Raw genomic sequence first — 26399 nt, 5'->3', positions numbered from 1 at the left:
CATACACATATACATACATACATACATACATACATACACATATACACACATACATACATACACATATACACACATACATACATACATACACACATACATACATAAATACATACATACACACATACATACATACATACATACATGCATACATACACACATACATGTATGTATGTATATATATATATATGTGTGTGTGTGTGTGTTATATTATTTACTATTTATTAAACATGCACACACACACACACATAGAGACACGCATACACATAAACATACACACACGTGCATAAATATACGTATACAGAAAGAGAGAGAGAGAGAAAGAGAGAGGGGGAAAGAGAAACAGAAAGAGAGAGAGAAATATTGAGATAGCTGATGTCAAATAAGTCAGCATTAATTCAGCAAAGTGAAATAAGTGGAGCCAAAATGGCTGAGCTAAAGTGTCTCATAACTCCAGGATGCTGTCATGTCAGCAAGCTTAATTGTATTCTTTCTATTATTTAGTTCAGTGGTTCCCAAAGTGGGTGGTATTGGCCCCTGGGGCTGTGGAAAGATCAAGTGGGGGGTGAATAAAAAATGGGGCGATAATTGAGTGACCAAAACGGTAAAAAAAAAAACTAACAAACAAAATAAAGGATTAATTTGGTGAAGTTTTATTTGTGAAATAGTGTTGTTCTGAATTTGCTGCAGAAAATGGTCTATGTCTGTGATGGTGAGTTGAGAGGGTGTACACAAGGAATTCGGCCATAGAACCAAGGGGGTGGCACCCTGTAAAAGTTTGGGAACCACTGATTTAGTTCACTCACCTTTATCCTCAACGTTTATGAAAGGACCTCAAATAATAAGAACAAGTTTCTAAATTCCATTCTGGTCATCTCTTCTCTCTTCTCATACTTTTGATCTTAAGGGATCTTTCAGAAAACAATTCAATAAGAGAAATATTTTGTTTATAAATATTTTTGAAATTTTAATATATTTTAGTATATTTATTTTTAATATTTTTGAAATTTTAATATATTTATTCTAGATTTATTTTAGTATATTTATTTTTCTAAACTTTTATTAAAACACCTGTGCCAGTGGCACGTAAAAAGCACCATTTGAGCATGGTTGATGCCAGTGCCGGCTGACTGGCCCTCGTGCTGATGATATGTAAAAAGCACCATTCAAGCGTGGTCATTGCCAGTACTGCCTGACTGGCCCTCTTGCTGGTGGCACATTAAAAGCACCCACTACACTCTCGGAGTGGTTGGCATTAGGAAGGGCATCCAGCTGTGCAAACTTTGCCAGATCAGATTGGAGCCTGGTGCCGCCTTCTGCCTTGGCAGCCCACAGTCAAACTGTCCAACCCATGCTAGCATGGAAAGCGAATGTTAAACAATGACGATGATGATGGTGATGTACAATCAAATGAAATTAGTCCAGTTTATTACTGTATATTGGTTTCAATTTTTTGCCCAAGGCCAGCAATGTCGAGGAAGGGAGCAAGTTGATTATATCAACCCCAGTGCTCAACTGGTACTTATTTTATCGACCCTGAAAGGATGAATGGTAAAGTCGACCCCATTGGAACTTGAACTCAGAACCTAGACAGATGAAAGCAGTTAAGCATTTTGCCTATCATGCTAACGCTTCTGCCAGCTTGCTTTCATAGTTTATTATTATATACTAATGTCATATATTTACGAACATTGTAAACTTTTTGAATAACTTATAAGCATGTTAAGGAATAAGATAAGTTTGTAGAAATGGTTTGATTCCTTCTGACAACAGGAAGACAAAGCAGACATAAAAAATCCAGTATATGCAATTAAGGCCTTATTTACTTAAAATAGACATCTATGTATTATACTTAATGTATATACACAGTTGATAGGCCAGTTGCTCTGGTATTTGTCCTGAGATAACGTCTCTTATAGACTTGTGTTAAAAGCACAATAAATATCAGAGAGAGGAGCGAGAGGAGGGGAGGAGAGGGAAGGGAGGGGAGGAGAGAGAGAGTGAGAGAGAGAGAATTCGTTTCAGTGGTGGCCAACAAGAGCACCAGCCAACCGTATATGAAATAACAGCTTTCCTTTCTTGAAAATTATTAAAATTTCAAAGGTAGAATTAAACATTCAAGGAGATGAACTTTCACAAAGGAACTTTTTGAGCCCTTGGAATATCTTTGAAGTCTCTTAATGGTCAATTTGGTTGAAGTGATCAATAGATTTTTCTCAAAAGAAATTCATTTGATAATCATATTTTAATACATTAAATATTGCTTAATGGTTACACTGGTGAATTAAATCCAATTTGTTCTTGTGAAAAAATAAATAAATAAATAAATAAAATAAAATAAAATAAAAAGAATGGAAGAAAAAGAAATATGCACGAATAAATATCAATAAAATGAAAAAAAAAATCAAACATTATAAATGTTTCGATAAGCATATTTAATTAAATGCAATCAAAACATCAAAACACACTTAATGATCGCAGGAATACATTCAGAAATTTTCTCAAAGAAACCAATATTATTAGAATCAGTTCTTAAAACCCAAAGAATATTTCCCTAATTCTTATGTTATATTTGAAGGGGGTCACATTAGTGGCTGACGATGCGCCGGGACTGAGCCAAGATGTTGCTTTTGGACGTTTGTCCATTTACTTCTGTAATTCACATAAAACTACGCTTTGCGCGCACCTGTGTGTATTTGCGTGTGTAGCGTACCCTTATTGAAATCCTCTCTCTCTCTCTCTGACATATATAACGCAAATACGGACGTAGCAGATAACTAATCTTCGGCTGCTTGGGCCCTGTTGTGTCCACTACTCTGATTGGTTGGTATTTAAAAAATTACACCCTTAATGTTGATAATAAATCATTATTTAATTAACTAATTCTGGCCAAAAATGGCAAGGGGAAATAATCTGCATCTAGTATATAAATGTTCCCTTTACTATGAAGTTTTCATGCAGAAGGCATCCTGGGTATTATCATAATCAATGGTCATTTACAAAAAATGTGTCCACAGGGTGTTCTCAGCCACTCTTGCTGTGCTTGCCTGAATTGTTGCTTATATAATTCCTTTTTACATGGGAAACTCCGGAACATGATAGAATATTCTTTAATATGGGGTGATATTTCTGCAAGCTGATTGGCTCATATTCAGATTACATCACCTGATCTAAATGTGGTCTGTTCCTAGTAACTAAAGCTGCGAGCCTTCAATTCTAGGAGCTTTGCTACATTCACTGTTGAGGTATAATAAGGTTGGAATATGTATGGAGTTGTAACTGTGCTGCTAAAGACTGCACTCAACAGCACATTACTCTATAACTAATTAATTAAAATCTGGGGTTGGGGTTGTCTCTCCTCATCTTTTTTGTGTTTTTTTTTTCTTATCATAGTTTAGTCATTTAGTTAATGATTTGTTCTCAACCAGCCACCACTCATGAGTAAGTACAGTATGGCAATGTGTCATGTTTCCAGATTGTTCCAGGTACTTCTGCAGCAACGGTCAGACACAAAACTTTCACTCTTGACCCAACAGCGCTTCCAAGGTGGAAACTCTTTTTTAGCTGAGCAGACTGGAGTGAAATTAAATGAAGTGCCTGGCTCAAGGAGATAAAGCACCACCCAACCCATGAACTGGACTGCTGATCTTATGACCATGGACCTAATCACTAGGCTACACGCCTTGGCTAAGATCTTCTTGTAAGCTTAATATCACCTCCTAATTAATGAATGTAATTTTAAATAATAAAAATTGAAATTCTTTTGGCTTACTGCATCAAGTGTATTAGCCCCTATTCTATTATTAAAGTAGAATGTTAAAAGCATATCCAAGTGTGATCGTTGCCAGGGCCACGGATAGGCTCCCATGCTGGTGACATGTGAAAAGTACCATTCGAGCATGATCGTTGCCACCATCACCTTACTGGCACATGTGCGGGTGACACATGAAAAACAACATTCGAGTGTGGTCGTTGCCAGTCCTGCCGGACTGGCTCCCGTGCAGGTGGCACATAAAAGCACCCACTACAGTCTCAGAGTGGTTGGCATTAGCAAGGGCATCCAGCTGTAGAAACTTTGCCAGATCAGATTGAAGCCTGGTGTAGCCTCTGGCTCACCAGTCCTCAGTCAAACCGTCCAACCCATGCCAGCATGGCAGGCAGATGTTAAACGATGATGATGATGATGTTAATAAGGTGGTGAGCAGGCAGAAAAGGCAGTGAGCTGGCAGTTTCGTTATTATGCTCTGAGTTCAAATTCTGCCACGGTCAACTTTGCCTTTCATCTTTACGGGGTTGATAAAATAAGTACTAGTCAGGACAGCTAGCCCCCTCCCCTAAAGTTTCAGGCCTTGTACCTATAGCAGAAAGGATTATTTAAGATGTTGATAGGGCAGTCCATTGGCAGAATGGTTAGGGTGTCAAACAAAGTCTTAGCAGCATTTCTGCTGGCTCTTGATGTTCTGAGTTCAAATTCTGCCAAGGTTGACTTCACCTTCCATCCTTTCAGGGTCAGTGAAATAAGTACCAAACAAGCGGTCACTGCTATTGATTAACCCCTTCTCCCCAAGATTGCTGATTTTGTGCTTAAAGTACAAACCATTATTAAAGGTGTTAATATACTTAATTAAGATAAGATTTTGAGCTGACAGAATCGTCGGCTACCAACCAGATGATTCCAGTTTCAGTCCCACTGTGTGTCACCTTGGGTGTCTTTTGCTATAGCCTCGGGCCAACCAAAGCTTTGTGAGTGGATATGGTAGATGGAAACTGAAAGAAGCCCGTCGTATATATGTACATATATATATATGTATGTATGTGGGTGTATATGTTTATGTGTCTCTGTTCGTCCCCCCAACATCGCTTGACAACCGATGCTGGTGTGTTTACGTCCCCTTAACCGATAGAATAAGTACCAGGCTTCCAAAGAATAAGTCCTGGAGTCGATTTGCTCAACTAAAGGCGCTGCTCCAGCATGGCCGCAATCAAATGACTGAAACAAGTAAAAGAGTCAAAAGAGTAGACCAGGCACGATGCTTAGCAGTATTTCACCCGTTTTACATTCTGAGTTCAAATTCCACTGAGGTCGACTTTACCTTCCATCCTTTCAAGGTCAATAAAATAAGTACCAGTTGCATACTAGGCTCGATGTAATCGACGTACCCCCTCCCCACGAACATGCTGACGTTGTGCCAAAATTTAAAATCAATAAACGAAGTTATAATGCCGCCAAGGTCGACTTTATCTTTTATCCTTTTGCGGTTGATAAAATAAGTACCAGTTGACCATTGGGGGTTAATGTAATTGACTTAGCCTGCTCCTCCGAAATTGCTGGCCTCGTGCTAATATTTGAAACCAATATACAAAGTTATGGAATCGTTTTCACCAAAGGTGCTCGATTTAGGGCTCCAATGACTCCCTTACAGAATTAACAAAGATCAATATAAACCAATACAAATGATTTTCAGTTTTTAATTTAAATTTAGAAATAGAGATGTATATTAAACTAGCAGTATCGCCCGGCGTTGCTCGGGTTTGTAAGGTAAATAACTATTTAAGCATTTTTAGAGAGTTACTTCCCTTATAGATGCCAATTCGGGCTTTCTTAGCCATTTCTGTTTTGGTGTCTTCAAGCCATGAAGTCGTTGTTCTAAAAGAACGCTGGTCTCCTTGACAACGCATTACGACGTTGATTTCCTTACACTCCCTTCCCCACAGGTGCAGGTGTGAGCGTGGACGCCAACTCCGCCGCCATCGACACACGAAAAATTATGCATTAAAATGGAATAAAAAATGATGTTAAATTATTTTTAAAATCGTAGACTCATCGTAGACGCGCGCTAATACTCAGACGGGCTCGATATGAATCACGACTATAAGATTCCCGAATTTGGTTAAACTGCACCGCAAAATGTGGGAGGAGTTAGGAATCTAAATCGAAGGGGACAGACACTCACACAACTACAGTTTTATATATAGAGATGTAATTAATTCTATCTTGGAAGTTTACGCATCGAATGCTTTTAATACTTGGCGGTAACTTCTTTCGAATACCAATGTCTAAGGCGGCAAGATGGCAAAAACGTTAGCACGCCGGGCGAAATGCTTAGAGGTATTTCGCCTGCCGTTACGTTCTGAGTTCAAATTCCGCCGAGGTCGACTTTGCCTTTCATCCTTTCGGGGTCGATTAAATAAGTACCAGTTACGCACTGGGATCGATGTAATCGATTTAATCCCTTTCTTTGTCCCCTCTATGTTTAGCCCCTTGTGGGTAATAAAGAAATAGGTATTTCGTTTGGCTTTAAGTTCTGAGTTCAAATTCTGCCGAGGTCGACTTTGCCTTTCATCCTTTCGGGGTCGATAAATTAAGTACCAGTTGCGTACTAGGGTCGATCCAATCGACTGGCCCCTTACTCCCAAAATTTTGGGCCTTGTGCCTAGAGTAGAAAAAAATAAAATGCTTAGCGGTCGGCATTTCCTCTAAATTTTTATGCTCTGAGTTCAAATTCTACCGAGGTCGACTAGCACCTGTCCACCAAAATTCAGGCCTTGAGCCTACTGTTGTTGTTAAGGTGACGAGCTGATAGAATGGTTAACGTGTCGGGCAAACTGCTTGGCAGCATTTCTCCTGGTTCTTTACGTTCCGAGTTCAAATCCCGTCGAGGCCAACTGTGTCATTCATCCTTTCGATGTCGATAAAATAAGTACCAGTTGAGAATTGAGGTCGAAGTAAGCGACTAGCTTCTTCCTCTAAAATTTCAGGCCTTGTGTCTATAGTAGAATCGAGGGGGGGGGGTTACAAAAGGGCCCTCAATGTCTTATTAAGGTTATTAGTCAGACGTAAGTAAGCGATAATGTATTACCCAGAACGAGGCTGGGTATTCATGGCAGTCGCGCACCACAACACAACAGAAATAATAATTATGTTATAAGGAAAATATCTTTAGACTATCATCATGTCTCTTTATTTGAGGAAGCACTTTAATCTTTGTAGACAGCTGGTATTTATTTACAAAAATCATCGCTATGTTTCAACAGATTCCAGTAACTTTTACAAACCCAAACGACTCTATGTATCGAAAATGTTCCAAAATTTCGGCATGGTTCAACCTGCTAAAAGTTCGCTTTCTTGTTCCAGTCACAAGGTAAGGAAATTTAGATAATCGACATTGCTTTTTAAATATTAGAAAAGTCATAAAAATCACAATTTATAATCAACGTTTCAAAATTTATTCCAAATAAATGTTAAATGTGTTTTTAGCACTTGTAGATTTGTTTTGGTTTGCCGCTATTCCACAGAGGTCAACTTTTCCTTTCATCCTTTTGGGGTCGATAAAATAATAAGTAATAATGTTGACATTATATAATCGAATGTACACTCTCTGCAAAAAAATGTAACGTATGTCGCGATTTTGCGGGGAGAGTACGGCCAATAAGCCATTACACGGCTTTTCATCAGTAATTCTTTTTTCCTGTCGTAATTTAAAACATTTAATATTTTGTAATTAAGTTCAATCATTTTATATGAACTATTGAATTAGTTCGGTGTATGAACGATACTTATTTGATCTACTTCGATCGTACGTTTCCTGGCTTCTATTTCTGAACACCTTACTTTCTTCCGGGTTCATTTCATTCACTAACCTGCTTCTCATAATTCATGACTTTGTTCCAGTGTTAGAAATCTAAGCAGAATCGGTGTAGAGCTGCAAGCAAAATTCTTTACGCTATTCAGTTAATCACATTTTGCATTGTGTGTTCAAGTCCCATGCAGTCAGCTTTACCTTTCGTCCTTTCCAATGTCGAAAAAGTATTTACAGCTTCTTTATGTCATGAGAGAACGTTTTGTAGGTGAATGACGTCGTCTACCGTTGCCGAAGGAATCGCCTCGGTAATGTATAAATTATTCGCTCGCTATTTATTTTACTATGTTGCTTAGGATGGCGATAGCTTCGTGTTAATCTTGTGTAGGCCTGGTGCATCGAGCACAGCTATGGCACGTGTGTACCTGGGTGCAATCCATTACTCAGTGCCCTAGATATATTAGATATTCACCCGCTTGAGAACTATTTCCTCAAAAGAGTGAGTAAAACGATTTAGTTGCTCCATGACCACCACCACTTAGGGAGCAACCGCATCGTCATTACTTTCCATGCAGGGCGAATGAAGCGGGTTTGCACATGTTACCCTTTATAATTTCTTAACAGCTTTCACTTGGCTAAACGCGGGATGTCATCTTCCCATAAACATCTTCTGCAACTGCGTACAGTAATGCATTCTTTTGTTTCTTCTTCCAGAAAGTCAAATGTGATAACATTTTGGTTTCTGAGCCTTTCCAGCCCAACCAACCAGATCAACTGTGTAATGGTGGACAATTGAATGAAGCTACAGGGTGTGAGTGATTGCAAGTGGGGGCTAAAGAATTGTCTTTATGATTCTATTTCCTTTCTCTGGTGGAAATTGGATTCATCCAGTTTGACCATCAAGACCCTACATCCTCTTGGAGACCACTGAGTTCTCGTCTAAGGACCATTACGCAACTTCATTAAAGAAATTACACAAGTTGACAATGACTGAACTCTGTGGGTCGCCTGGTCATTGGGTCTTTGTGCAAAGAAGTGGAAGATGTGGAAAAATCTGCATGGTGGCAGTATCTGACAGAAGATTGCAGACATTGGAACCCATCATCTGCAGGTCGGCTCTTCCAGGTAGCTGGACCGTGGTGGATGTCTGGAAAACCTTTTATAGAATAGGTTACATAGATTTGAGTGAGTGCACATACAAGTGACCGAAAACCTGTAAATGTATGTGAAAGAAGGTTATGAAAGCAGCATGGGGCAATGAGGGTGTCTTTGTCTTAAATTTATGAGTTCTTGAGGCAGAAAGTAACAAAAACTATTTGCTGAATGGATAGACTATAATTAGTTTCAATTTATTTATCATTCATTTAATTACTTTGTCAAGTTTTATTTTATTCTATGGGAAATAAAATGTAAATTGTAGTAATTAAATGTCTGAGTAACCAAATCTAAATTTGTTTCCTTTTAATTATTCATTCATACATGTATTTTGTATTAATGTGCTTCGTTTGTACATGTCAGGAGTGGCAATAAAAAGTTAGTGTCATCCTCGCTAATGATGTAAAATGATGAAGTGTGGGTTGAATTTTGAAAAATAGCATTTTAGAAAACTTTTGCTGCTGCTGTGGAGCCACACGGAGGAGAGGACAAAGGACCGAGACGACCGGCAATTTGCCTGGGCTTGAGAAGATTTGCCCAACTAAGTAGAGTTGAGGTTATAAAAGCATGTCCTTTATGTTCGTGCCCCTACCCTCCAACACAATCTTTCCTTGACAAACCTCCCCCTCAACCCATCTTCCCTCTACCCATGCTTACCAACTTCTGCATTCTCAGCCCCCCCCCCCATACTAATCCCTCACATGGCTACCTGTACACAGGATGTCCCCATTGACTCGCTTCTCCACAGCATATCCTCCTAACACCCCCTCCATCTACCACTCACATTTTGCAATCTTGTTAACTTACCCCCCCTCCAGTCCCTGTTGCACTCACTGTCACCACCATCTTCTTCCTCACACTCACCCCTCGCTCTCCACTCTCCCCACCTGAAGCAGCCATGTTTCCACTCTAATGCAAGACTCCTTTTTCTGCCTATCAATATTACTCTCCCACCTCCATTGAAAGGCCTTGTCCTGCAAGTTACTTGGTGACTGGTACCACGTAAAAAGCACCCAGTACACTCTGTAGAGTGTTCGCTGTTAGGAAGGGCATCCAGCTGCCTAAACCATGCCAGCATGGAAAGCAGACATTAAATGATGATGATTAGGAGGGAAATTGCTCTGAATAAAAATTGACTCGAACAATATTGACCTGTTCAATCCATGTCATCATGGAACGGGAATATATAATGAGGATATTATTGTGTTGATTGTGGTAATGAGGCAGAAGGTTAGAGGCTGCATTCTAAGATGTGAATGACCCATCAAGAAGTGATGTGTGTTTCCAAAAATGTATTATTTGAAACAGATTATATATTTTACATATGTACAGAAGAATTATGGAAATTGTAGTTGTGATACCGGTGCCGGTGGCACGTAAAAGAACCATCCGAACGTAGCCGTTGCCAGCCCCACTTCGACTGGCCTCCATGCTGGTGGCACGTGAAAAGCACCAACCGATCGTGGCCGTTGCTAGCCTCGCCTGGCACATAAAAAGCACCCACTACACTCACGGAATGGTTGGCGTTAGGAAGGGCATCCAGCAGTAGAAACACTACTAGATCAGACTGGGCCTTGTGCAGCCTCCTGGCTTCCCAGACCTCAGTCGAACCGTCAAACCCATGCTAGCATGGAAAACGGACATTAAACGATGATGATGATACTTATTTACAGCACATAAAATAGAAATCGTGTTTCAGTTGATGTTGTTATGTGGTATACGTGTATAGTTGAGACAAGCAGCAAGTAGAAGGAAGTGAGAGAATATTTTTTGGAACTGAGCAACAGAGTTCTATGTAGAGTCTCAGGTAGCTCTGTTTGAGGGTTCAATACTTCAGTTTTTTTATAACTCGAGGCAAAGCTTCTAGAACCTTCACAAATGCAGTTTGGAAGGAATTTACATAACTTTTCTTTAATACTGCCCCTCTAATATGCCAGCCAATACTGATTGATCAATAAACATGCCTCCAACGAGGCCCAATGCTCGAAAGGGACTCAGCCACTTGCCCCATGAGGTCTAATGCTTGAAAGCAAATGGCTGAGTTCCTTTCAAGCGTTGGGCCTCATTGAGGCAAGTGGCTGAATCCCTTTCAAGCATTGGGCCTCATGGAGGCAAGTGGCTGAGTTGCTTATGAGTGTTAGGCCTCACAAAGGCAAGGTGACTGAGTTCCTTTCAAGCATTGGACCCCATGGGGGTAAAGTGGCCGAGCTCCTTTCAAGTGTTGGGCCTTACAGAGGCAATGACCAAGACCTTTGGCATTATATCATGTTTGAGAAGACCCATCAAGCTGAGCAAAATCACAGTCGTGCCAGATACCAGTGTCACGCAAATGGCACCCATGCCGGTGGCACATAAAAACACCCATTACACTCGAAATGGTTGGCGTTAAGAAGGGCATCCAGCTGTAGAAAACTAAGCCAAATCAGACTGGGACCTGGCACAGTCTTCCAGTGTGCCAGCCCAGTCAAACCATCCAACCCATGCCAGCATGGACAATGGGTGATAATGATGTAGGCATTTGTGCCTTTTATGGCGATATAATGAAGTTCACAGAACTAGTCCTGCTTTTTAAAGAATATAATTCAGGTGCATAAGGTTCTTTTGTCTGGTCAAAGCCTTGCTACATAGTTTTACATTTTGTTGCAGTAAAAATAATTTAGTTACCGAATTCAAAGTTACTTACGTATGTGAGTGTGTGTGTCAATTAACAAATGATAAAAGAGCAGGAGTTACAGAATCCCCTTCATTAGCTTACAGTTGTTTCTGCTGTAAGAAGCAACACCTCCAAATCTGAATGCTTTTAATAGCTCCAAGGAAGCTGTACGATGTTGCACAACTGCTCAGCTCTGAGTGCAATGCTTCTCATTGCAGAAGCAGTCAGCTTTTGTCATTCATTAATAGATATTATGCTCTGTACTTTCCTAATGCTTTACTGTAAAGCATAAATATCTTGAGTTCTAACGACTGGTTAATAGTATTGCTATGCCTAAGTGAAATCATAATGTGTATGTATATATATATATATATATATATACGTGTCAAAGTGCTGTCAGCTGCCTGTCGGCTCTACTCCTGCAACTCAACTTGATTTCGAGCCGGGTCGTCTGCTGCTGGAGAGGACCGATCAGGTAAAGGACCTGGGTATCTTGGTGGATTCCTCCTTTTCGCCTTCGGCCCAGTGCGTCCATGCTGCCAACAAAGCGCGCGGAATTCTGTTTTTGATTCGACGGTCATTCGGAATGCTCACAGCAGCCATATTCCTGCCACTCTATGTCACGCTGGTGAGACCCATATTGGAGTATGGGATTCAAGCCTCTTCTCCTTATCTCCTCAAAAACATACAGCACCTCGAAAGAGTCCAGAGGCTGGCTACCCGCATGGTTCATGGTCTCAAAAATTTGTCCTACGAAGAAAGGCTGAGGACGCTCGACCTTTATTCTCTTGAAAAACGCCGCCGCCGTGGTGATCTCATTCTCGCCCACATCATAAGCGGGAAGTGTAACCTCTCGAAAGAGCTGTTCTTCACTCCTGCTCCGGAGCGTCGGCTGCGGGGTCATTCCGAAAAGCTCTACCTGCGACGATTTCATCTCAATCGAAGGAGAGTAGCTTTCTCCGTCCGGGTTGCGGATCCGTGGAACAAGCTGCCAGACGAGATGGTGAAGATGCCGACGACCGCTTTGTTCAAAGCCTCCCTGGACCTCAAGTGGCCTGAACTCTTTACATGAACACCACCCTGTACTTAACTCCATGTCCCCCTACATGGCCTTGCTATTTGCTTTTGAGCCAAATTAACTAACTAACTAACTAACATATATACAGTAGACATAAATTTCATAAACTACAAAATATAAATATCCACACTATCACACTTGAAGCGTACCTGTTATAGCTCTTTATCTCACCTTGAATGTACATGAAGGTATTTAGAAATGTCCAAACTTATTTCTGCAGATGTGCTAAGCACTGATGATGATCATAGTTTAATTAATAAGCATAGGAGCAAGGTAAATGCAGTAAAGATAGTAGGGATCAGTAGACCCCATTTAAGCGGCCCTTCGGAAATTAAACCTCTTTACAATGCTCCTTGGGAGTTCATGGTATGAAATTTATTGACATTTCTCTGATCTGGTCGCCAATGCCATGTATTTAGTTTAAAATGCAGTAAAAATAAGAGGTCAGTAGGGCCCCAATTAGGCAACCTTTAAAAAAATAGATCCCCTTAGGACATGGGGAGTTGCTGGTTTGAGTTTTGTTGTCCTTACACCAATGGTTTAGGAGGAGTTAACGAACATAAAAACGTAACGGACAGAGACACATCACTCAATTGACAAGGCAGTGGTCAGCTTGAGATGATAGTAGAGAACAAAACACTCATTCATGGTGCTGTGGGAATGAATCCAAAATTACATGGTGATACCTGCATCATGGAATGAATTATCAAAGGGAAACTGAATATCTGTGAGCAGAAAAATAACTTACTAAATGATACCTAACATGGTTTCCACCCTGATGGAAGCTGGCTCACACAAGTGCTGTGGCATTGTGGCCAAATGTTAAATCGGTTATACACCTAATCAGTTGTAATTGTGGCATGTTTATACTTTACCAATACCTTTGACAAAATTGATCATAAGATGATAGGCTGCCAGTTGTGATCTGTGACCTCAAGAAATGAAGAAACTGCCTGTGGACCTCAGTGCTGTGCACAGAAACATGAAATTCAAGGTGGGAAAGTTCTAAAATCTCTAACACTGTAATGTGGATACACAGGGCTGGAAGAAATTACAATATTAATTCCAAAATCTTTGGGGTTTGGAATTGTAATAAGCAACTCTTCATTGTCCATTCATATATTACAAAAATGGTAAAATTGTGCAGAAAGGTGCGACAGATCCTGTAAACATTCTGAGCCAAAATAGAAAATGTTAATCTGTGAAAGACCTTTGTCCTCAGTTCTCTAGACTCTTGCTGCAATCTACTGGATTGTGGGTAATCAAAAGATCTAAAGGAAACAAGATTGGTCCCATACATCAGATGAAATACTGAAAAGCGAATTTTGAATCAATTTCTTGGAATGAACAAGGAATTGGTCAGCAGTCATTTACATCAAGAAAATCTTGAAAGTTGTACAAATCCCTGAACTTGATATTGCATAATTCCAAGAGTCCTGCTCTCTTTCTTTCTTGGATAAAAACAAAGAACAACAAAATCTGGGTTTCAAAAGGCCACAGCTCCTCAGTATACACCTCTGAATTATTAGGGAAAACATGGATTGGGTGTCAACACTTCCAAACAGAACTTAGATATCATCCTACTCTGAAGAGTCTGTGATGAACTTAAATAATGTCAGGAAACATAGATGAAGGCAGTTTTATGAAACCCTCGTTCAACATATACTGAGAGCTAAAGACAGGGAGCTGGCGGAAACATTAGCATGCCGGGTGAAATACATAGTGGTATTTCATTTGTCTTTACGCTGTGAGTTCAAATTCCGCCGAGGTTGACTTTATCTTTCATCCTTTTGGGGTCAATAAATTAAGTACCAGTTGCATACTAGGGTCACTCTAATTGACTGGCCCCCTCCCCCAAATATTTCGAGCCTTGTGCCTAGAGTAGAAAAGAATATACTGAGAGCTCAGGTGAAATGTATCACTTCTGGTCATGCTTCAACTAAAGCCCTTAAAGCCCTTTGCTTGCTGACGTACAACCAACAGGGACATAATTACAATGGCTGCCATGATTTGATCAAGAAGGGTTTTTGTACAAAGGAAGGGACACCATATTTGATGGCATAGAAGATGCACTGCAATTTCAACAGTGTTTATGCAGGAAAAGTGAGCATCAGGGACAGGCTTAGCTAACGGGAGGTCCAGCCATGCATACTGCACTACCCAGGGGGATTTTCTTTTCAAAGTGTATCTTATATGCCATCACACTTGGTAATTCCTGTAGACACATGACTAATGTTGGATATTTTTTTGCTATTGGTTGATATCATTCCATGTTTCAAGCGGATGAGCTCCAATAACAAAGTTGGATTTTCTTTCATAAATTCTTTGAATGCCAGACGATGCTTGTGAATTTTATGACAGCCATGTGATCACACGTGTGATTAGAATGTCACAGAAAGGAATCACAAAATGGATTCTTCTGGCTGAGCCAACCAGCAGGAGACCCAGGGCAGAGCAACAACAGGATGGATAATGTCCGTAGACTCAGTTGGTCATGCTTAGGAATCCAAACGGAAAGTGTAATAGTGGTTGCTTCTGATAGGATTCTGTGGAGGAGGTGTCTAAGGACTCTACCTTCATGATCCTTCTAGGAACAGTGGGTAGAAATGGACGGATAGTAATGTTATCATCATCATCATCATCATTGTTTAACGTCTGCTTTCCATGCTGGCATGGGTTGGACAGTTTGACTAAGGGTTGGCAAGCCAGTAAGCTGCACCAGGCTCCAATCTGAACTGGCAGAGTTTCTACAACTGGATGCCCTTCCTAACGCCAACCACTCTGAGAGTGTAGTGGGTATTTTTTACATGCCACCGGCACAAGGGCCAGTCAGGCAGTACTGGCATCGACCACACTTGAATGGTGCTTGCAGAGTTTGTTAACTTTACCTTACTATCAAAATAGAAACAGACAAATTGGTGATACCTATAAAATATAGATAAAAAGGCTTTTTCCCTAACTTTGAGGTAGTTGTGATTTCCTCTTTTTAGTATAAACCATAATTTATTGTGTGTTACCTCATTCAGTTTAAAAGCTTGGTCTGTGTGTAATGATGGTTAACTACACAGTTGAGAAGGTGGCAAGTCAAGGTTGTCTTTGCCGTGTGCCCTTTTGGAATCGATGTAATTGGCTTACTCACATCCCCGAAATTGTTGGCCTTCTGCCAAAATTTGAAGCCAATAACGCAGCTGAGAATAAAGTACCGCTCTATAATGAAAGCACTTGTGATTTCAAGAATATTATCTTTATTATGGTAATGACATGAATAAACATTGCCCTAATTACTAAATAGTGTAAGGAAATTGTTTTGGTCCCTGCTGACCAAATGAAACCAATAAGAAACTTGACTGATGTAGGAAAGAATAGGAGCACATTGGAAAGACCCCAGGTTAATGGTGATGCTGGTAAGGGAGTTGAAAAGGGTATTGAACTAATTTCTAATGCAATTAGAACTGACAATGGGGTTGTAGCGAACTGTAGTGAACTTCCTCTCTATTATACGAGGGTGGGTCAAAAAGTAATGTCATTTTGTTTAGGACAGGTATAATTACCAACACAGGAACATGTATCATACATCAAAATGAAGCTGGTCCTTTGTGGATCACATCCCTACTTCTCAACATAGTCACCGTTTCTCTCAATAGCAATGTTCCACCTTCGAATGAGAGCATGTATCCCTGACCCGTAAAATTCTGTTGACTGTTCTTTGAGCCACTTCTTCACTACAGTTTCCACTTCCTTGTCACTGGAATAATGTTTGCCTCTCAAACCCTCTTTCATGGTGCTGAAGAGATGATAGTCTGAAGGCGCTAAATCTGGTGAGTGTGGAGGTAGTGAAGAAGTGGCTCAAAGAACAGTCAACAGAATTTTACGGGTCAGGGATACATGCTCTCATTCGAAGGTGGAACATTGCTATTGAGAGAAACGGTGACTATGTTGAGAAGTAGGGATGTGATCCACAGAGGACCAGCTTCATTTTGATGTATGATACATGTTCCTGTGTTGGTAATTATACCTGTCCTAAACAAAATGGCAATACTTTTTGACCCACCCTCGTATATAAATACATATGAATGTAGCAGATAATAGCTAACCTTTGGGTGCTGTTTTGGACCCTGTTGTATCTACAACTCTGATTGGTTGATATTGTCACAATTTGTCTCTTTATCACGTGCCAATATGCAACCCAACCAACCACAGTCTCCAAATAAATCATGTGAGCCATTCTTTTCTAAATTGCATTTGAGCCTACCATCAGCTATAAAAACTCACCTCCGTCTAGTCTGTTGGTTCCAGACCTTCTAAGGTCTAACCACTGACCACATTACAGCGACCACCATCTTCGTTGTTACCATGATGTCTCTCACCCACGTCATCAACAACATCTACACAGCACCAACACATTGCACTGGTTCTAACATATCGCTGTTCAAGAGTTTTCCTCATCAGGGTTAACAGCTAACATGCAACCCACGCAGATGCATGTAGGTCACCTTTGTTCCATTACTGGGTTCCTACCATAACAACATTTACAGACTTCTGAGCAGAGTCACATTAGATGGAACGAAAACCCAACCATCAAAAGGGTTAATTAAAAGTGAGTGGCCAAAATTATTCTGTTAAAAACCATTAAGGGGTTAGCAGTTTTCGATATAACTGTGGGATTAGTGGCTGCTTTTAATCCTTATAGAGTTACGTGCTTTTATTAAAGATCAGAAACTTATTCTTTACAAAGGAAGATAAAAAATGATGTGTCAATTGTAATTCTGTGATAAAAACAATTGTACTTAAATTCATTTTGTTGTTCAGATTTGTTAAATACAATTTTGGGGTTTAAATGATTTATTTTCATTAAGTGGACTATTTCCTGAAAACACAAACTTTCCTCCTCTTTTATAGCCAAAATATTAGATACCTTTCTCTGTGTGTGTGTGTGTGTGTTATATATCAGGACGATTACTTAGCCACATCCAAGTTCTGTTCCCTCGGCTGGCTGTGTACGTCAGCGGAGTGATTACTATCAACCAAAAAAAAGGGCAACTGATCAAAATCTTAGTTTTGGTTATGTAACTTTCTTATCTTGTTTACCTTATATACGGCAGAAATATAAACACATATCACCACCACCACCACCACCATCATCGTCGTCGTCGTCATCATCATCAATGTCCCTTTTCCCATTTTGGCATGGGCTGGACAATCCAACCGAAAGTGATAACCAGAGGACAGTGCCAAGCTCCGATGTCTGCTTCGGCATAGTTTCCGCAGCTGGATGCCCTTCCTGATGCCAACCACTTTACAGAGTGTAATGGGTGCTTTTTTTCATGGCTCCTGCACTAGTGATGTCCCCCTGTATGTGCAAAACAAGATCCCCTCGAGTAAGTGGGGTGTAATATTGAAGGAGGTGAAAGTACGATTGCACGTGTGTGTGTGTGTGTGTGTGTGTGAAGGCACATGGTTCGGTGGTTAGGGTATTTGGCTCATGATCATAAGGTTGTGGGTTCAATTCCCGGCGATGCAAGACACTTTATTTCACCTTGCTTCAAGCCGGCAAAAATGAGTTGTACCAGTAATTGAAAGGGGCCAGCCTCGTCGCATTCTGTGTCACACTGAATCTACTTGAGAACTACATTAATGGTAAGTGTGTCTGTGGAGTGGCGAGCTGGCAGAAACGTTAGAACACCGGGCGAAATGCGTAGCCATATTTCGTCTGCCGTTACGTTCTGAGTTCAAATTCAGCCGAGCTCGACTCTGCCTTTCTTCCTTTCGGGGTTGATAAATTAAGTACCAGTTACTGGGGTCGATATAATTGACTTAATCTGTTTGTCTGTCCTTGTTTGTTCTCTCTGTGTTTGGCCCCTTGTGAGTAGTAAAGAAATAGGTGTGTCTGTGGAGTGCTCAGCCACTTGCATGTTAATTTCATGAGCAGGCTGTTCCGTTGATCGGATCAACTGGAACCCTCATCATCATAACCGACGGAGTGCCACACACACACCCATACGTACTAGAGTGTTACTTTGAAAGTAAACTTCTACCAACATGGGTAATTTCATAAAAGATAAATCATAAATATTGTATGTACGCTATATTTCCTGATAATGCACACAGTAGCAAAAGTGTATTAATTAATATTATTGAAGCAATTGCCATAAATTCTTAACTTAACGAATACCCCAGTGATTAAGGCAAAAGAATTTATTCAGCTAATGAACAACTCGTTTGAAAAGCAGGAATATTCATTACAATAAATATCGACGATTGCAGAGCCTTTTTCAGTTACAGCCAACTATTCTGTAATTTACTTCTCCTCCCCGTCTGTCTCAGCGATTCTTTCTTTTTCATTGTGTGTGTGGGGAGGGGGGCATTCTTTTATTCATTGACTGCAACCAAGTCTAGTATGTCCACTTGTCTCCTCTCTCTCTCTCTTTCTCTTTACAATGCAAAGTGGGAAGTCAACCAATGAACCAACTAACATAATATATATATATATATATTATATATATATATATATATATGCCGCCCCGACTGGCCTCCGTGTCGGTGGCACGTAAAAAGCACCATCTGTCCGTGGCCGTTTGCCAGCCCCGTCTGGCCCCTGTGCCAGTGGCACGTAAAAAGCACCCACTACACTCATGGAGTGGTTGGCATTAGGAAGGGCATCCAGCCATAGAAACACTGCCAGATCAGACTGGGCCTGGTGCAGCCTTCTGGCTTCCCAGACCCCAGTTGAACCGTCCAACCCATGCTAGCATGGAAAGCGGACGCTAAATGATGATGATGATGATGATATATATATATATATATATATGGTCATGTACTATGGTTGGATGAAGAGAGATGTGTGAAGAAGTGCCACTCCCAAACAGTTGAAGGAATCTGGGGTAGAGGTAGACCCAGGAAGACATGGGATGAGGTGGTCAAGCATGACCTTCGAACATTGGGTCTCATAGAGGCAATGACGAAAGACCGAGACCTCTGAAGATATGATGTGACTGTGAAGACCCGACAAATGAAGTGAGTTCATGGCTCACAGGCTGGCCTGCTGTGCTTACCTTGGGTCGTAGGGTGACCTGCTGTGCTTGAGGAGACCTGTTGAGTCAAGTACATCAACATCAAAATAAAAATCAAATGGAAATTGTAGTTGTCATACTCGTGCTGGTGGTATGTAAAAAGCACCATCTGAACGTGGCCAATGCCAGTGCCATCTTGACTGGTGTCCGTGCCAGTGGCACGTAAAAAGCACCAACCGATCGTGGTCATTGCCAGCCTGCTCTGGCTCCTGTGCCGGTGGCACATAAGCACCCACTGCACTCACGGAGTGGTTGGCGTTAAGAAGGGCATCCAGCTGTAGAAACACTGCCAGATCAGACTGGAGCCTGGTGCAGCCTCCTGGCTTCTCAGACCCTGGTGGAACCATCCAACCCATGCTAACATGGAAAATGGACCTTAAACAATGATGATGATGATGATATATATATATATATATATATATATATATATATATATATATATATATATATATATATATATATGGTGATATGCTGTGCTTGAGAAGACTCGTCAAGCTAAGTGAAATCATAGTTGTGGCTGATGCTGGTGTCATATAACTGGCACCAATGCTGGTGGCACATAAAAGGCACCTTTTGAGCATTGGACCTCATGGAGGCAAAGTGTCCGATGCCGGTGGGACATGAAAAGCACCTTTTGAGTGTTGGGCCTCATAGAGGCAATGAGGAATGACCAAGACTTTTGGTATTATGTCTGTGCTTGAGAAGAAGACCCATCAAGCCGAGCAAAACTGCAGTCGTGGTAGATACTGGTGTCATGCAAATTGGCACCTGTGCCAGTGGCACATAAAAGCACCCATTACACCCTCAGAGTGGTTGGCATCAGGTAAGGGCATCCAGCCATTGAAAACCATGCCAAATCAGATTGGAGTCTGGTGCAGCCTTCCAGCTGACCAGCCCTCGTCAAACTGTCCAGCCCATGCTAGCATGCAACTGCTTGCCAGGTTTATCTTTCTACATCAACTGTAATCACGTGTGTGTTTCTTCTGGTTCTTCACTTTATAAGTTCAAATGCTGTCAAGGTCAGCTTTGTCTTTCATCCTTTCAGGGTGGATGAAAAAAGTACCAGTTGAATACTGGGATTGGTAGAATTACCTTACCCCTCCCCTCAGAATTGCTGGCTTTTTGCCCAAGTTAAAAAGAATTACACACACCACACACACACAGGTTGCGGATCCGTGGAATAAGCTGCCAGACGAGATGGTGAAGATGCCGACGACCGCTCGGTTCAAAGTCTCCCTTGACCTCAAGTGGCCTGAACTCTTTACATGAACACCACCCTGTACATAACTCCATGTCCCCCTACATAGCCTTGCTTTTTACTTTTTGAGCCAAAAAATTAAATAACTAACACAGAGTCCATTAAATGCAATAGAAGTAAAATTAAGTTAAAATAGTCATCTGTGGTTAAGATAGCCATTTGTGGTTAAAACAGCCATCTGTGGTTAAAATAACTGTCTGTGGTTAAAATAGCCATCTGTGGTTAAAATAGCTATCTATGGTTAAAATAGCTATCTGTGGTTAAAATAGCCATCTATGGTTAAAATAGCCATCTGTGGTTAAAATAGCTATCTATGGTTAAAATAGCTATCTGTGGTTAAAATAGCCATCTATGGTTAAAATAGCCATCTGTGGTTAAAATAGCCATCTATGGTTAAAATAGCTATCTATGGTTAAAATAGCTATCTATGGTTAAAATAGCCATCTGTGGTTAAAATAGCCATCTATGGTTAAAATAGCTATCTATGGTTAAAATAGCTATCTATGGTTAAAATAGCTATCTGTGGTTAAAATAGCCATCTATGGTTAAAATAGCCATCTGTGGTTAAAATAGCTATCTATGGTTAAAATAGCTATCTGTGGTTAAAATAGCCATCTATGGTTAAAATAGCCATCTGTGGTTAAAATAGCTATCTATGGTTAAAATAGCTATCTGTGGTTAAAATAGCCATCTATGGTTAAAATAGCCATCTATGGTTAAAATAGCTATCTATGGTTAAAATAGCTATCTGTGGTTAAAATAGCCATCTATGGTTAAAATAGCCATCTGTGGTTAAAATAGCTATCTATGGTTAAAATAGCTATCTGTGGTTAAAATAGCCATCTATGGTTAAAATAGCCATCTGTGGTTAAAATAGCTATCTATGGTTAAAATAGCTATCTATGGTTAAAATAGCTATCTGTGGTTAAAATAGCCATCTATGGTTAAAATAGCCATCTGTGGTTAAAATAGCTATCTATGGTTAAAATAGCTATCTGTGGTTAAAATAGCCATCTATGGTTAAAATAGCCATCTGTGGTTAAAATAGCTATCTATGGTTAAAATAGCTATCTGTGGTTAAAATAGCCATCTGTGGTTAAAATAGCCATCTATGGTTAAAATAGCCATCTATGGTAAAATAGCCATCTGTGTTAAAATAGCCATCTATGGTAAAATAGCCATCTGTGGTTAAAATAGCTATCTATGGTTAAAATAGCTATCTGTGGTTAAAATAGCCATCTATGGTTAAAATAGCCATCTATGGTTAAAATAGCTATCTATGGTTAAAATAGCCATCTATGGTTAAAATAGCCATCTGTGGTTAAAATAGCCATCTATGGTTAAAATAGCTATCTATGGTTAAAATAGCTATCTATGGTTAAAATAGCCATCTATGGTTAAAATAGCCATCTGTGGTTAAAATAGCTATCTATGGTTAAAATAGCCATCTGTGGTTAAAATAGCCATCTATGGTTAAAATAGCCATCTGTGGTTAAAATAGCTATCTATGGTTAAAATAGCTATCTGTGGTTAAAATAGCCATCTATGGTTAAAATAGCCATCTATGGTTAAAATAGCTATCTATGGTTAAAATAGCCATCTATGGTTAAAATAGCCATCTGTGGTTAAAATAGCTATCTGTGGTTAAAATAGCCATCTATGGTTAAAATAGCCATCTGTGGTTAAAATAGCTATCTATGGTTAAAATAGCCATCTATGGTTAAAATAGCTATCTATGGTTAAAATAGCTATCTGTGGTTAAAATAGCCATCTATGGTTAAAATAGCCATCTATGGTTAAAATAGCTATCTATGGTTAAAATAGCTATCTATGGTTAAAATAGCCATCTATGGTTAAAATAGCTATCTGTGGTTAAAATAGCCATCTATGGTTAAAATAGCCATCTGTGGTTAAAATAGCCATCTATGGTTAAAATAGCCATCTGTGGTTAAAATAGCTATCTATGGTTAAAATAGCTATCTGTGGTTAAAATAGCCATCTATGGTTAAAATAGCCATCTATGGTTAAAATAGCTATCTATGGTTAAAATAGCCATCTATGGTTAAAATAGCCATCTGTGGTTAAAATAGCCATCTACGGTTAAAATAGCTATCTATGGTTAAAATAGCTATCTATGGTTAAAATAGCTATCTGTGGTTAAAATAGCCATCTATGGTTAAAATAGCCATCTGTGGTTAAAATAGCTATCTATGGTTAAAATAGCTATCTGTGGTTAAAATAGCCATCTATGGTTAAAACAGCCATCTATGGTTAAAATAGCCATCTATGGTTAAAATAGCCATCTATGGTTAAAATAGCTATCTATGGTTAAAATAGCTATCTATGGTTAAAATAGCTATCTGTGGTTAAAATAGCCATCTATGGTTAAAATAGCCATCTGTGGTTAAAATAGCTATCTATGGTTAAAATAGCTATCTGTGGTTAAAATAGCCATCTATGGTTAAAATAGCCATCTATGGTTAAAATAGCCATCTGTGGTTAAAATAGCTATCTATGGTTAAAATAGCCATCTATGGTTAAAATAGCTATCTATGGTTAAAATAGCCATCTATGGTTAAAATAGCTATCTATGGTTAAAATAGCCATCTATGGTTAAAATAGCTATCTATGGTTAAAATAGCCATCTGTGGTTAAAATAGCTATCTATGGTTAAAATAGCCATCTATGGTTAAAATAGCCATCTATGGTTAAAATAGCTATCTATGGTTAAAATAGCCATCTGTGGTTAAAATAGCTATCTATGGTTAAAATAGCCATCTATGGTTAAAATAGCCATCTATGGTTAAAATAGCTATCTATGGTTAAAATAGCCATCTGTGGTTAAAATAGCTATCTATGGTTAAAATAGCCATCTATGGTTAAAATAGCCATCTATGGTTAAAATAGCCATCTATGGTTAAAATAGCCATCTGTGGTTAAAATAGCCATCTGTGGTTAAAATAGCTATCTATGGTTAAAATAGCCATCTATGGTTAAAATAGCTATCTATGGTTAAAATAGCCATCTGTGGTTAAAATAGCTATCTATGGTTAAAATAGCCATCTATGGTTAAAATAGCCATCTATGGTTAAAATAGCTATCTATGGTTAAAATAGCCATCTGTGGTTAAAATAGCCATCTATGGTTAAAATAGCCATCTATGGTTAAAATAGCCATCTGTGGTTAAAATAGCTATCTATGGTTAAAATAGCCATCTGTGGTTAAAATAGCCATCTGTGGTTAAAATAGCCATCTATGGTTAAAATAGCCATCTATGGTTAAAATAGCCATCTGTGTTTAAAATAGCTATCTATGGTTAAAATAGCCATCTATGGTTAAAATAGCCATCTATGGTTAAAATAGCCATCTATGGTTAAAATAGCCATCTATGGTTAAAATAGCCATCTGTGGTTAAAATAGCTATCTATGGTTAAAATAGCCATCTATGGTTAAAATAGCTATCTATGGTTAAAATAGCCATCTGTGGTTAAAATAGCTATCTATGGTTAAAATAGCCATCTATGGTTAAAATAGCCATCTATGGTTAAAATAGCTATCTATGGTTAAAATAGCCATCTGTGGTTAAAATAGCCATCTATGGTTAAAATAGCCATCTATGGTTAAAATAGCCATCTGTGGTTAAAATAGCTATCTATGGTTAAAATAGCCATCTGTGGTTAAAATAGCCATCTGTGGTTAAAATAGCCATCTATGGTTAAAATAGCCATCTATGGTTAAAATAGCCATCTGTGGTTAAAATAGCTATCTATGGTTAAAATAGCCATCTATGGTTAAAATAGCTATCTATGGTTAAAATAGCCATCTGTGGTTAAAATAGCTATCTATGGTTAAAATAGCCATCTATGGTTAAAATAGCCATCTATGGTTAAAATAGCTATCTATGGTTAAAATAGCCATCTGTGGTTAAAATAGCTATCTATGGTTAAAATAGCCATCTATGGTTAAAATAGCCATCTGTGGTTAAAATAGCTATCTATGGTTAAAATAGCCATCTGTGGTTAAAATAGCCATCTATGGTTAAAATAGCCATCTATGGTTAAAATAGCCATCTATGGTTAAAATAGCCATCTGTGGTTAAAATAGCTATCTGTGGTTAAAATAGCTATCTATGGTTAAAATAGCCATCTGTGGTTAAAATAGCTATCTATGGTTAAAATAGCCATCTGTGGTTAAAATAGCCATCTATGGTTAAAATAGCCATCTATGGTTAAAATAGCCATCTATGGTTAAAATAGCCATCTGTGGTTAAAATAGCCATCTGTGGTTAAAATAGCCATCTGTGGTTAAAATAGCTATCTGTGGTTAAAATAGCTATCTATGGTTAAAATAGCCATCTGTGGTTAAAATAGCTATCTATGGTTAAAATAGCCATCTGTGGTTAAAATAGCCATCTATGGTTAAAATAGCCATCTGTGGTTAAAATAGCCATCTGTGGTTAAAATAGCTATCTGTGGTAAAAATAGCCATCTGTGGTTAAAATAGCCATCTGTGGTTAAAATAGCCATCTGTGGTTAAAATAGCCATCTGTGGTTAAAATAGCCATCTGTGGTTAAAATAGCCATCTGTGGTTAAAATAGCTATCTGTGGTTAAAATAGCCATCTGTGGTTAAAATAGCTATCTGTGGTTAAAATAGCCATCTGTGGTTAAAATAGCCATCTGTGGTTAAAATAGCCATCTGTGGTTAAAATAGCCATCTGTGGTTAAAATAGCCATCTGTGGTTAAAATAGCCATCTGTGGTTAAAATAGCTATCTGTGGTTAAAATAGCCATCTGTGGTTAAAATAGCCATCTGTGGTTAAAATAGCCATCTGTGGTTAAAATAGCCATCTGTGGTTAAAATAGCTATCTGTGTATCATAGTTGATGAGATGTGAATGTGCTGTATTTAAAAATACTGCTTGTTCTAAGAGATGAATACAGCAGTCGATTTGCCTTTCACTGATGATGTATTTACATTAACTATGATCCATAGATGGCTGTGTGTGTGTGTGTGTGTGTGTGTGTGTGTGTGTGTGTGTGTGTGTGTGTGTTAGGTTCCATGAACTTCAAGCAGAAGGGTTTTGAGCCTTTTTGTTTTTGTGTCACAAAATATACAAATTCAATATACACTGCACACACTTATGCACATGCATACACACACACACACACACACACGTGTGTGTGTGTGTGTGTGTAAGTAATTACTTGGCTGGAATCAATTCATGACGATGTTCTCTTATCAAAGTAAATAGAAAACTAATGCGTTTTCTGTTGAAACATTTCCAACTGGCATTGAGGGAGTTGTGATTGAGAGGAGAAGGGGGAGGACTTGAAAGAGAAAGACACAGAAAGTGGTGGGGTGGGGGGAAGAAGACAAACTACAACAAAGAACCGTCGATTAATTACTGAGTGAGAGAAAGAAGAAGAAGAGAGAGAAAGAAAGAAAAAGAGAGAAATGAAGTTGAGAGAAACTGCAAAGGCAACGGCCAGCAGAACAGAGAGAAACATTAATTTACTGCAAAAAGATTGTGCAGACATAATGAAACCTTGGGCCACATCATCATCATCATCATTGGACATCCGTTTTCCATGCTGGCATGTGTTAGAT

General features: G+C 39.2%; 1 protein-coding gene across 1 annotated transcript in view; it reads left to right on the top strand.

Moving 5' to 3' along the window:
- The first annotated feature begins 6793 nt into the window (after positions 1-6793).
- The window catches only part of LOC115214004 (probable proline--tRNA ligase, mitochondrial), a 45021-nt gene continuing 25415 nt past the window's right edge, over positions 6794-26399 (top strand). The window contains exon 1 of the mRNA XM_029783018.2: positions 6794-7139. Within this exon, the coding sequence (XP_029638878.1) occupies positions 6951-7139 (189 nt within the window). The 5' untranslated portion in view covers positions 6794-6950. The remainder of the gene's footprint in view (positions 7140-26399) is intronic.

The sequence above is a fragment of the Octopus sinensis genome, linkage group LG7 (genome assembly GCF_006345805.1).
Source record: "Octopus sinensis linkage group LG7, ASM634580v1, whole genome shotgun sequence".
Taxonomy (NCBI): Eukaryota; Metazoa; Mollusca; class Cephalopoda; order Octopoda; family Octopodidae; genus Octopus; species Octopus sinensis.
The sequence above is the reverse complement of the archived record's forward strand: the minus strand, read 5'-3'. Positions and strand labels throughout refer to the sequence as shown.